The 13,249-nt window shown below is 41.6% G+C and overlaps 1 protein-coding gene across 3 annotated transcripts in view; it reads left to right on the top strand.

The window, feature by feature from the left end:
* MSH3 (mutS homolog 3) overlaps positions 1-13,249 on the top strand; it is a 277,857-nt gene that overhangs the window by 247,304 nt on the left and 17,304 nt on the right. For all 3 annotated transcript variants that reach the window (XM_040341613.1, XM_040341617.1, XM_040341611.1), the window contains 2 exons: positions 277-463; positions 11,590-11,719. In XM_040341613.1, coding sequence (XP_040197547.1) covers positions 277-463; positions 11,590-11,719 — 317 coding nt within the window. The remainder of the gene's footprint in view (positions 1-276; positions 464-11,589; positions 11,720-13,249) is intronic.

The raw sequence follows: 13,249 nt of genomic DNA on the forward strand, positions 1-13,249 counted from the left end.
TAAAATAATTGTAAAAACAAGTACTTAACCCTATAGTATTGCAAGACCCACCTGAAGAAGGCTAAATGTAGGTTAAATGTAACTGTTACTTAATTCTGAATGATCTCAGGAGCTTTTTTTAAGATGTCAACGTGATACCACCGAGACCAGCCCCAAGTTAGGATTCTCCTTTGCTCATTTACAGTGCAGTTTTTTAAAGAATTGTTTTATGCATGTGTTTGAGTTCTATTTGGATAAGTATTTTCTTTATAGAAGAGTTTTTGTTGATCTCTGCAGAATGGGTGCTGCGGATAATATATATAAAGGAAGAAGCACGTTTATGGAAGAGTTATCGGAGACATCGGAGATACTAAAACAAGCTACTCCTCGTTCTCTCGTTATTTTGGATGAATTGGGAAGAGGCACCAGTACTCATGATGGCATTGCCATTGCATATGCCACTCTTGAATATTTCATCAAAGATGTAAGTTGAGTTATCTCTTGGTATAATTTGGATACTCTGTTACATTTGAGCCATTGTAATTATTACTGTGCATTTTGACATATTTTTATTAAGATTTTAGTTAGGTTTGAAGTGTGAGATATTGAGATATTGTTTAAAAGCATATTTCCCCAGTCGTCTTCCAGGACAGCCCTTGAGAGATGGGAGTCCCTCCCATCGACACAGGAAACCATTGCCAATCAGTTCAAAAGACGGTCCCTGGTCAGTCATTGTGTTTCCTCCGTCAGAGGAACATGTTGCCAGAGGAACATGGAGAAGGACTTCATCTCTCAGGGGCTGCCTGTAGGGAAGGGAGGCCATATAGGAGGAAGGGGTCCTATCCGTTCGGCTCCTAGGAAGTCTCACCTTTTGGTGCTGGGGCTCGGGTACCGTCCAGAAAAACCAGAGCAGATCCGTTTTTTCCTCTTCCCGGTGCCGATGTGAGCCAGTGGACAGAATGGCGCAGTTTCCCCAGGAGCGGGTGAGTGGATCCGTCCATTGCCAGCTCCTCGCCGCGGTGGGGGTCGGAAACGCTGATGCGTCATTTCCGGCGGAATCGCGCCATCACTGTGCGCCGAGACTTCCAGTTCCGGGTCTCCAGGGCGCGTGGAGGAGTGAAAAAGCCTGTGCTGGGCCCACTCATCCCTGACCTGCGTCCAGCGGTACCGGACTAGCGGCGGGATACGGAGAGACAAGGGGCACCATGTACGCTAATCCCCAGGACACTCCGGAGGATGTAGGCACCAGTTTAAACCAGGTAGGCTACTGGGTGAGCCCTGTACTGGTGATGTTTGTAGGCAAAGTGTGGTGTATTGTTACTCCATGGTGGTGGATGACACTGTCCCGGGGAACAGCAGTGGTGGTGGCAGCACGGGTGTCTCCTAAAGGGGAAAAGGGGGTTGAAATAAAGTCCATCTACCGTTTGTCTATTTCAGGCTAAGGAGGCTTCAAGGGAGGACTAGTCAGGCTGCAGAAAGTGCCCTAATTGTGGAAGCAAACTATCCTCAGGCTCTAACAATGTATTGCAGTCTTGTTGAAATCTGAGGCAGACTCCCCCTTGGCCAAGTTCCTAAGCTCATTTAAGGAGGAGATGGCATCAACTTTTAAATCCCTTAGGGACTTGATTTCAGATGTAAATGTGTCTGCTTCCACCAGTAGGGCAGCTGCAGTTTCCCCTTCACCACTTTCAGTGGCAGCCAGAAGGTCTGTATGGATAAAAACATGGGGGGGTGACACAGCATCTAAGACATGTTTATGCAGTGTTCCCTTCACTGGGGATTTTGTTTTTGGGCCTGAATTGGATACCGCCCCGGAGAGAACGGCGGACAAAAGAAATCTTTCCCTACTAAGGAACCAGAAAAAAACAGGAAAACATTGGACAAGGCAAAAAGGGAGAGGGGGCATACTTTTTGACCACCCCAATCAGGGTCCCAAGCCCCAGTGACGTCAGGGTCCCTGTGGGAGGAAGACTAAAGAACTTTCTCCCACAATGGGAAAAGACAACCTCAAACGAATTTGTGCTAAACATAATCAAAAGAGGTTATGCACTGGAAATCCACAGCGAACCACAATCCAAGTTTCTGGTGACAAAACTACCAAGTCACTCAGAAAAAGCCAGGGCTTTACCCCTACTAATAGGAGAAATGGTGGATCAAGAAGTATTGACACCAGTTCCTATTCACGAACAGGGGGAAGGATTTTACTCGCACATTTTTGTAGTAAAAAAGCCGTCAGGGAAGTTCAGACTGATTATGAACCTTCCGACCCCTGAACCTCTCCATTCGTTAAGAAATTTTGGATGGAGTCAATCTATTCGATAAACAATCATCTTCAAAAAGAAGTATTTATGGCAACCCTGGATTTAAGGCATCCCTAACTGCATATCCGAATAAGGAAGGAATGCCAGACATTTCTTCATATGGCGATACAGATAGAATCAAAAATGTATCAATTTCAGTGCAGAGCCCTGCCCTTCGGTCTGTCGTCGTCTCCAAGAATTTTTTACAAAGTTCTTGAGGAAGCGTTGTTCCCATTGAGACTCCTGTTAGTCTCAATCATACCATATCTAGACGACTTACTCTCTAGAAGAAATCCCACAATGAAAAACCGCACAAACTACAAAGCACTCACTAATAAATACCATAAAGCAATAGCAAAAAATAGCAAATAGCAAAAAAAAAACATTTCTCAAACACCATATCAAAAGCCATAAACCTTCCCCGCAAACTCTTCAAATTAGTCGCACAGACTATGAACCCCACTTGCCTAGAACCTCCAGCAAATGAAATTCAAGAATTCTGTAATGAGCTATCGGATTTTTTTATCGACAAAATTGAAAACATTCGGCAAATAATTCAACAGAAAAAAACAACCAACCTCACTCAGCCACAGCAAGAAGAGGAAGTCAATACAAACATCATACAACCGATGAATTTTGTGCTGATGCTGATCACCATCAACACTACCAAAAAAGCCTTTGAGACAGTACATCACCAAATTACACCATTTCGACAAAACTCCTGGAAGAATGTACTGATATCTTGGCACCCACCATAACACATCTCTTAAACCAATCATTCAAAGAAGGTATGGTTCCAATCTCCTTCAAAAAAGGCATAATCAAGCCCCTCCTAAAGAAACCTAACCTCGACCCTAAAGACCCAAATCACCGAAGACCGATAACAAGCCTGATTACCATCTCCAAGATTATGGAGAAAGCTGTAGTACAACAGCTACAACTCCATTTGGATGCCCACAAACTCTTGGACCCACTTCAATCAGGTTTCCGCCCAGGCCATGGCACTGAAACAGCACTTCTGAAAATATGGGATGATGCCCTCGAAGCAGCAGATGACGGAGAATCATGTGTCCTGGTGCTGTTGGGTCTCCGTGCAGCTTTCGACACTGTAGACCACAAAACGCTACTCATTCGCCTTAAAGAAGTAGCAGGAGTCACAGACGCAGATCTACCATGGTTCGCATCCTTCCTAGAAAATCGTTCCCAGACAGTAAAACTAGGAGCCTTCTCCTCTGAAACTTGCGCAATTTCTTGCGGAGTCCCTCAAGGATCACCCCTGTCACTTGTGCTCTTCAACATCTACCTCCGCCCACTCCTCAAAATCATCAGTAAACAGGACCTGTGCTACCACTCATATGCTGACGACACTCAACTCTACTTTCGCATCACCGGGAAAAAAGACCAATATAACGGTCTAGAAAAATGCCTCGCATTGATCGATGATTGGATGACTGAGAGCTCCCTCAAACTCAGTGGATCCAAGACAGAACTTCTTCTCCCATCATCCTTGGACAGATGATCACCCCAAGCACCAAAGTCAAAAGTCTCTGAGTCATCTTTGACTCTGAAATGTCGATGGATGCACAAATAGGATCAGTAGTCAGCGGATCCCACCATCTCCTCCGGCTGCTGCGTAGACTCATCCCCTTCATTCCAAAAGAAGGCATAGCAGTAGTAGTTGGAACTATTATCAATTCCTGACTCGACTACGCAAACTCCCTCTATATTGGCCTACCTAAATATCAGATTTTGTGTCTACAAGTCGTCCAGAATACGGCAGCTAGACTGGTAATGGGGAAAAAAACATGGGAATCCATCACTCCGGCACTGAGGACCCTTCATTGGCTAACCGTAAAGGACAGGATCACATTCAAGACCCTCTGTCTTACCCACAAGTGCACACAAGGAAATGCTCCTCAATACTTGTGTGACAAAATAAAGCATTACACCCCTAATCGCATTCTCCGATCAACTAAGCAAAACTTCCTCCACATCCCCAAGTCCCGCTACAAATCAAAGGGAGAACGAAGATTTGCAGTCCAAGGACCACGGCTATGGAACGCTCTGCCCACAAACATCCGCATGGAAGAAAATCATCGGGCCTTCAGGAAAAAACGTAACTCATCTCTTCTGAAGGATAAGGATGACACTGGATGGAAAAAAGCGCCTTGAGGCGATTCAGTTCGCATTTGTAGTGCTATACAAGTTATTCACTCACTCACAGCCCACTCAGAGAAGCAACTCTGCCAGGATTTAGAGTTAACACAACACAACCTGAGACACTTGGGGTGGATTGTCAGTCTAGAAAAATCCAAAACAACTCCAACACAGAATATTCTGTACTTGGGTTACAAGATCCTATCTGTAGAACAAAAGATAGTCTTGCCGGAAGAAAAGATATCGAATCTGATTCAGAGGATGTCTTTTCTTCAAACCAGCCACAATTGCACAGTAAGGGAAGTCATGTCAGCACTTGGTCTGATGACGGCAGCCATCCCGGCTTTGCAATGGGCCAGGTTCCACCAGAGAGACCTACAGAGATTTCTGTTGGAACAGGTAAAAGACAAAGGTCTAGCGGAATCTATCTCAATCGCTACCAATGTGAAGCGTTCTCTCTGGTGGTGGAAGGACAAAGAGAACCTAAACAAAGGGGTTCTCTGGGTCCTACCTATCACATCCACTCTGACCACGGATGCGAGCAGTTGGGGTTGGGGAGCTCATCTCCACGCATTCTGGGCACAGGGCAGGTGGACACCAGAAGAGAAAAAAAATTCTTCCAATTGGAAGGAGTTAACAGCAATCCTAAGAGCTCTACTGGCATTTCAGGACAAGCTACAAGGTCACCACCTTCAAATCCGATCAGACAATATGACGGCAGTGGCTTATGTAAACAAATAGGAAGGTACCAGAAGTGCTTGTCTAATGTTGGTAGCCAAACATATGTTTCAATGGGCAGAAGTCCATCTAAAATCTATCTCTGCAATACACTTGAAGGGCAAACAGAACAACACTGCATACTTCTTGAGTTGACAACTAGTTTCAAATCAAGAATGGTCTCTACATATGGAAGTTTTCAACCTCAAACCAACCAAATAGATTTGTTTGCAAGCAAGGAGAATGCAAAAGTTACCAATTTCTGCTCGCTATGTCCAGGACATCAACCCTTGGAGGTAGATGCCTTACAGATACCCTAAACCTTCAGTCTGGCCTATGTGTTTCCACCGCTTCACCTCATTCCGAGGGTCTTGGCCAAGTTTCTGGCAGAAGAAACATGTTTAATACTAGTGGCACCTTTTTGGCCCAAGAGACCTTGGTTCACAACATTACTGAAATTGACAGACCAACCACCTTTGAGGCTCCCATGGAGACAAGACCTCCTGTCACAGGGACCCCTCTTGCATCCTCAAGTGCCCATGCTGAAACTTTCAGCATGTTTACAGAGGAATAGATTTTGAGGGACGAGGGGTTATCAGAAAAAGTGATTCAAACCTTGCTTCAGAGCCGAAAACCAGTCACTCAAGCTATTTACAGTAAAATTTGGAAAAAATTTAATTTTTGGTTGGTGGATCAGGGAAAACCTAACAAGGATATAACAAATATCTTGCAGTTTCTACAGGACGGGGTATACAAGGGGTAAACCCCTAGTACAATTAAAGTACAGCTACCGGCCCTAAGTGTATACCTAGGAAGACGCTTGCAGGAAGATCCTCTTATTTCTAGGTTCTGTAAAGCAATCACTAGACAGAAACCAGTTAAGGTCAAGGTAAATCCAACTTGGGACCTGTCGGTCGTCCTCAAAGCCTTCTTGGGGACCCCATTTGAACCCATCTCGGAGACCTCTTTAAGACTACCTACTTTCAAAACAGTACTCCTTTTGGCAATCACTTCAGCCCGCAGGGTCAGTGAAATCCAAGCTCTCTCCATTAGAGAGCCTGTCATTTAGCTCCTTGAAGACCGAATCATCTTAAAAACAGATCCTGGGTTCAAATTCCATAGGTCTCAAGACATTGTTCTCTCTTCTTTTTGCCAGAACGCCTCTAACAAAAAAAAAAGGCAATTTCATTTATTAGATGTAAGAAGGTGTATCTTAGAGTACTTAGATGCAACCAAATCTTTTAGAATGGCAGATTCTTTGTTTATATTTTTTTCTGGACAGCGTAAGGGACAACAAGCTTCTAAGGTCACTATAGCTAGGTGGATCAGGCTAGCTATAGCAGAAAGTTATAGAATACTAAATAAAGATCCTCCTGGGGGTGTTAAAGCCCACTCCACAAGGACACTTTTGGCATCCTGGGCTGAAAAAGCTGGTGCCCCCCCGGGGCAAATATGTAGAGCAGACAACGTGGTCAAGCTTCTCAACCTTTACAAGGCATTATAGACTAGACTTAATGTCCAGTCAGGATCAGGCTTTTGGGAGGAAAGTCCTCCAAGCTGTGGTCCCCCCTAATCTGGTGAGTACTTGGGGATCCTCTCAAGGGCTGTCCTGGAAGACGACTGAGGAAAACCGGAGTTAGTACTCACCGGTAACTCCTTTTCCAGTAGTCTTCCAGGACAGCACAATCCCACCCTTAAATTATGTTGATGCATTAATATGTTTATATGTTGTGGTTATGTTTTTCAGTTCCATCCTTCGGTTCTTGGTAAATGACTGACCAGGGACCTGAGGGGACCGTTTTTTGAACTGATTGGCAATGTGTTTCCTGTGTCGATTGGTGGGACTCCATCTCTCAAGGGCTGTTCTGGAAGACTACTGGAAAAGGAGTTACCGGTGAGTACTAACTCCGTTTTTTTCTTATAATAATGAAAATGGGTAGTGATTTTGGTTTGGCTGTATATTTACTATACAGTGAATGGATGTTACCTGACACACACTAATAAAACTCATGGCGACCTCCATCCCTGATTTAGTATATAGAAAAGAGGTGTTTCAATTAAAGGTATAGAACTGGCTGGCCACCATCATAAACTCTGCTTATTTGCTGATGATATTTTAATTTTGATGTCCTCCCCCCATATTACAGCTCCCAACGTTATAAACAAACTTGACCATTTTGCCCATATATCTGGATTAAAAATAAACATGCAAAAATCTATAGCTTTAAACGTTTCTTTGCCCCCAGATATACTTCAACAAGCGAAGATATCCCTCCCTTTTACATGGTCCGCGACACATCTCTCATATCTAGGTATTGTACTTACCCCTGATCTAAAAGATATTTTCTCCGCCAACTACCCCCCACTGTTACGGAAAATTTCAAATTATTTAAAGCAATGGTCCACTCTCCCCTTATCTTGGTTAGGTAAAATAAATGTTATAAAAATGACTATATTACCCAAAATGTTATATCTCTTTAGAGTTTTACCCATTCCTATTCCAGCCTACTTCCTCAGAAACCTACAACGAAAAACACAATCATTTATATGGAGCACTTTAAAATCTCGAATCTCTCCACACACCCTATACCTCCCTAAACTTAAAGGAGGTTTAGGTTTCCCAAACTTTGCCACTTATTTTCATGCTGCGCAAATAGCAAACATTCCCAAATACCATGTAAGCCACGAAATTCCACTATGGGTAGTAATTGAAACCATTGATAGCGACCCAATCTCTATACCAAATCTCATATGGTCCACCTCCTCTAACCACAAAATAATCGACAATAAGATTACTAAACATACAATCTCTATTTGGGAAAGATTTAAAATGACCCAGGGTTTACAATCCCCACATGTACCCCTTATATCTTTTATGAGAAACTCAAAGTTTTACCCAGCCCTCACATTTCCTAGAACCTTCACAAGATGGATTTCAGCGGGTCTAACACAATGTTGTGACTTTTTAAAACCTGCCTCATTTAAAACATTTCCAGAAATACGTGAAAGTCATAAACTTCCGGCATCAGAAATTTTTCGCTATTTACAAATTAAAAATTTCTTTGCACCATATTTACAAGGTATAAATAAATTGAGTGACATGACGCAGTTTGAACGAATATGTAAACGAGATCCTCATTCAAGAGGACTCATTTCAATACTATATAGCCAACTAAGTACTAAGCTTAGCGCAAAATTACCTTCATATGCTGAAAAATGGATGAACGACCTTGGTTTCAATATAGATATATCTACCTGGAATAAAGTATGGTCAAATACTAAAACGTCCTCCCAAAATATACTTGCTATGGAAACAAATTATAAAGTTCTCATGTACTGGTATTTGGTTCCTGTTAGAATAGCAAAATTTGCTCCCCATTATTCCCCGCTTTGTTTTCGCGGCTGTGGTGATCCGGGAACACATTTACATATTTTCTGGGAGTGCCCTGTTACAAAAAATTACTGGAAAGAAATATTCCTCATGATTTCAGCAGTTTTCAAGAAATCCATTACTCCTGATCCGACTACCGCACTCCTAAATTTAAAACCGGATTGTATTTCCTATGCTCAATTTAAACTGTTCCTACAAATCACCACAGCCGCAAAGCAAACCATCTCCAAAGCTTGGAAAACAGCTACGCTTCTAGTTTCTGAAACCAGAAATAGAGTACATCAAGCCATGCTCCACTCAAAATCAGAAGCCATAACCAATGATTCCATAGACATATATGAAACAATATGGAATCCATGGGTGACCTATACTATCTCATCTAACCCAGATGATTCTCTATTGAGACCTTGGTAGGATATTGTAAGCCAGTAACATTCTGGATACAGTCCCTCTATATTATTACTATCTCTATTATGTAACGATCCCGGAGCCTTTCCTCTATCCTGTACTGCCTTTCCTATCCTATTGTTTTCATCACTTTCCACTTTTTATACTCCACATTCTGTCCTTTTTCTTTCTTTTATCTCTCACTTCTTCAAATATATATCTCATTATATAAAATGGTAAATGTGAATATGTAAATACGATATCTAATTTTGCTCCTATTGTTTTAATATTTAACATGAATAAGATCCTTCTCCCCCTATTTCGGCCAGTTTTTGAACCGATTCATTGCTAAAATTACAATTGCTCCATAGATATAGTTCATATCATAATTATATCCGGTTCCATTTATATCACAATATTCTATAATATTTTATATGAGTTCAAATGCAATAGACTAACATGATTGGTTTGACTATAACCTGCTTTAATGATTCCTTTAATATTCCTCCTAGGATCTACAAATATTTATTGGATTTGTCTATGTTTCAAATACTCTCATATTACATGATACCATTTTTATTTTTCTGTAATCTTTTATTGTCAATTGTATCTACTGTTTTCTCTTTACTTTAAACCCAATAAACTAATTTGACAAAAAAAAAAAAAAAAGAAAAGAGGTGTTTGTGGGACTTTAAATGAGGGAACACCATGTCATAGGGAATAATAACATACAAAAGTAACATTACATCATTTATTTATTACAATCTTAAATACATATCAGATATTTTGTATCAAATAGGTAGTCACAAGACTTACTATAAATATGCTGCTCATAGCATGCAATACAAAAATAAAAAACAGATATGGCAGATATACATGGTAAAATAAATCAATTAAAAATCATATGAAATATAGACAGGTAACTGTTGGCATCTAGTGGCACACTACGTGTTTCCAGGAATTTCATCCATTCAATCAGGGGTGTTTTAAAGTAATATACGGGAAAGAAAAATTAACAAGGATAAATAATAATGCCTTATGAATAGGGGAGGACAGGGACTATGTCCCAACAATACAGCCTCAAGGCCGGGTCAGGTATCTGCCAAGGAAAAAGGGGTGTTCGGGCATGATGTCTCCCCAGGGGTTGTATATTTACTGTTTTCCAAGTCTGTGAGAGATCATACAGCAAGAGATGTGTAAACTTATGCTATTAGTTCTTTTATGTTGTCACTTGTTATTAAAGTGTTAAATATTCTGTTGGCCCATAAAAAGCTGATTCTTCTTTTGCCGTATGAGAGATGGAGCAGGGTGGGTGGTCTGGGATAAACTGTCTGAGAGAATTCTTCATCAAAGACTGAGAATTCTTGCCATACAGCCCTAGGAAAGTAACATTGTAGGCAGTGCCTGTCATGTGGCTTACTGAATTTATTTTGAGGTGATAGATTAGGTTCCTAATCCAGATAACTGTATCAGTCTATTCGTTTACAGATAAACAAGGCCTGTTGTTCCCCAACAACTGGACGGCTGTGTCCTCCTTTATATCAGCACTGGATTCTTGCTATTAATCGTACATGTTGGCTACCAGGGCCGGCTTCTGTGTAGAGAAGATACAGCCGACAACAGATGCCCCATAGTAAGCCTGTGGATAACATCAGTGCATAGACATTGCAACCATTGTCGGCAATCTCTCCATTTCACTGAATCCAGCCGCTGGGGAGTTCATGTGACTGGACAAAGTATCTTCAGAATATAAGTAAAGACATCTTTCCTGTACAGGGTAGTTAGCATAGGGCTTAGAATTAGTGTGGAAGTCGCTTTAAGCTTAGATAGTATTTGTGTGTGTGTATGTATGTATGTATATATATATATATATATATATATATATATATATATATATATATATATATATACACGTGTGTGTGTGTATGTATGTGTGTGTGTGTATGTATGTATGTGTGTGTGTGTGTGTGTGTGTATATATATATATATATATATATATATATATATATATATATATATATATATATATATATATATATACATATACACACATGCTCATTCGGCTGGGCTTCTCCTATGGGTCACAGGAGTTCAATTAGTTTTGCACTCCTGTGACCTGTTTTTAGCAGAGAGCGGTCTGAACTCTGCTCTCTGCTGACGTCACCAATATCAGTCCAGGCACCGCGTCATCCCAACTCTGGGAGTCTGGATCTGCCAGGGGCCTGGACTGATAGCCGTCTCAGTGAGCCGATGAGAGGGCCGCTCCCTGCCCCTCCACAGCTCAGGGCTCCAGTGATTGACAGGCAGCAGCTCTCTGCTCAGGGAGGAGAGAGAACCGAGCTATCGGTGGTGTTCTATCGCTCAGTTCTCAGTGAAGAGGCGCTGGGGGACAGATGCAGCATCGAACCGATGCATCCACCTAGGTAAGTATGAACCTGCAGTAACCCTTATGCCCATACTTCTCTTTTAATACTTTGCACAAAATCCTTTGTTGGTAATTACAGCTTTAAGACACTTCCTGTATGAAGAATCTAGTCTCATGCATTGCTCAGGTGTGATTTTGGCCCCTTTAGAAATATATTTACCTAGAAAAATTGTGACGTGTTCAATACTTATTTTACCTGCTGTATATACAATGTATTTATAAATTTATTTCAGGTTTCATCATTAACATTATTTGTCACACATTACCCACCTCTGTGTGAGCTGGAGAGGCACTATCCTGCATGTGTTGGAAACTATCATATGGCTTTCTTCATTGATGAAGAACATCAAGGTACTACAAAAGGTATGATGTGGATAAATTCTTTCTTGCCTCTAAAGTAGATGTAAACCCCAACTATTGCTTTCTTTCCTTAGAAAATACTGTTTTGTCATGTTTTCACCCTTTTGTCGCATCTCGGTGCTGCTGAACTTCTGAAGCCCTATCTGCTTGCACACATGTGTTCTCTAAAGCAGTAGCAGCAGGTTACTGCTCAGGGTAGGCTTCTCAATGGTAATAATGGCAGAACATACCCTTGCAATAAGCATCATGCAGCTGTTTGTAGTCTCCGCTGGAATCGGGTATGAAAGTGTGACGAAACAGGAGACCAACTGGGAGACAGGGAAAGGGCATTATCACCCCATAACAGGAGGTGCCTGAACAAGAACTTTCATAAGAGGATAACAAAGTATTTTAATGAAAGCTGCAAATAGAAAATAATTGAAAATGTAAACGGATAGACTGATACAGTTATCTGGAAATTAGATTAACAAATTAACATTGTAAGATAATTTCTTTATCCTTCATTGAGGGGCACAGACATGTTGAAACAGTTGGGTTATATACTGACAGAAAAAAAAATCTGAAGGCCAGCTCACATATAACCCTGCTTCTAACCCTCCAGCTGAGGTTCTTTGCTAGTGTCCTAGGAGGTTGCATGCCTTATCTTCAGCCCTGTCAAAAAAATTCTAACTATATTTTTTCTGGCTTTTTTTATAATATTTTTTCATCATATTCATTAATATTAATAAGCAAGATATTTGATATGATTTAATATTTTTTTATTTGGTGACTTCAGTCAAGACTTGAAAACCGTGTTTGAGCTATCCTTTATAAAGCAGCTATGCATATCCACAGCAACAGCTTTGGAGTCTGTACCAGAACAACTGGAAAATTGCCTGGAATGTGACCTTCGAGCACTGAGATCTGCATTGTGCTAGTTTCCAGATATTTGTGTACTTTGTTATCCACAGAGTGCTGTCCACATCCACAACTATGGCACAGCCCCTGGTGTGACCCAGTCTCTGAAGACTCAGTAGGCCTCTGGATGTGTCAAGGATAGCCTGGAATGTGACCTATGGGCACTGCACTCAACATAATGGCACTTTTCAAATCTTTGTGTACGGTTTGTGGCAGAGCACTTTTTGGGTCCAGAGCAGTGACTCTGCCTGTGAAGGCTCACTTAGTGAGGAAAGCCAGTTGGGCTAAAGCACCAGGGGCTCACCTCTGCCATTCTTCGACTTCTTTCTCCTGCCATTTAGTCTAGAGGACACACCATCCTGCTCCTGAAGCACCCGGTTCTGTTTTTTTGCTCGCCTACAGTGACTTTACCACCTCTGGCTGCCTGAAACCCTTAACACCAGCTGCCCAAATATGTTGGCACTCGAAGCCTGACTATATCGCCCTGCAGCATGTCTTCTCAAATACACAAAAAGTCTCATTGCTATAAATGACTTCCGTCTATATTCCCTTAGTGGTTTTGGGGGCAATTAGAAATTGCATCTGGAATCTTGAACAGGGGACCACTATCGTTAGAGGGTCTTCATCTACAGTCTA

Source organism: Rana temporaria, chromosome 1 (assembly GCF_905171775.1).
Source record: "Rana temporaria chromosome 1, aRanTem1.1, whole genome shotgun sequence".
In the NCBI taxonomy this organism is placed as follows: domain Eukaryota; kingdom Metazoa; phylum Chordata; class Amphibia; order Anura; family Ranidae; genus Rana; species Rana temporaria.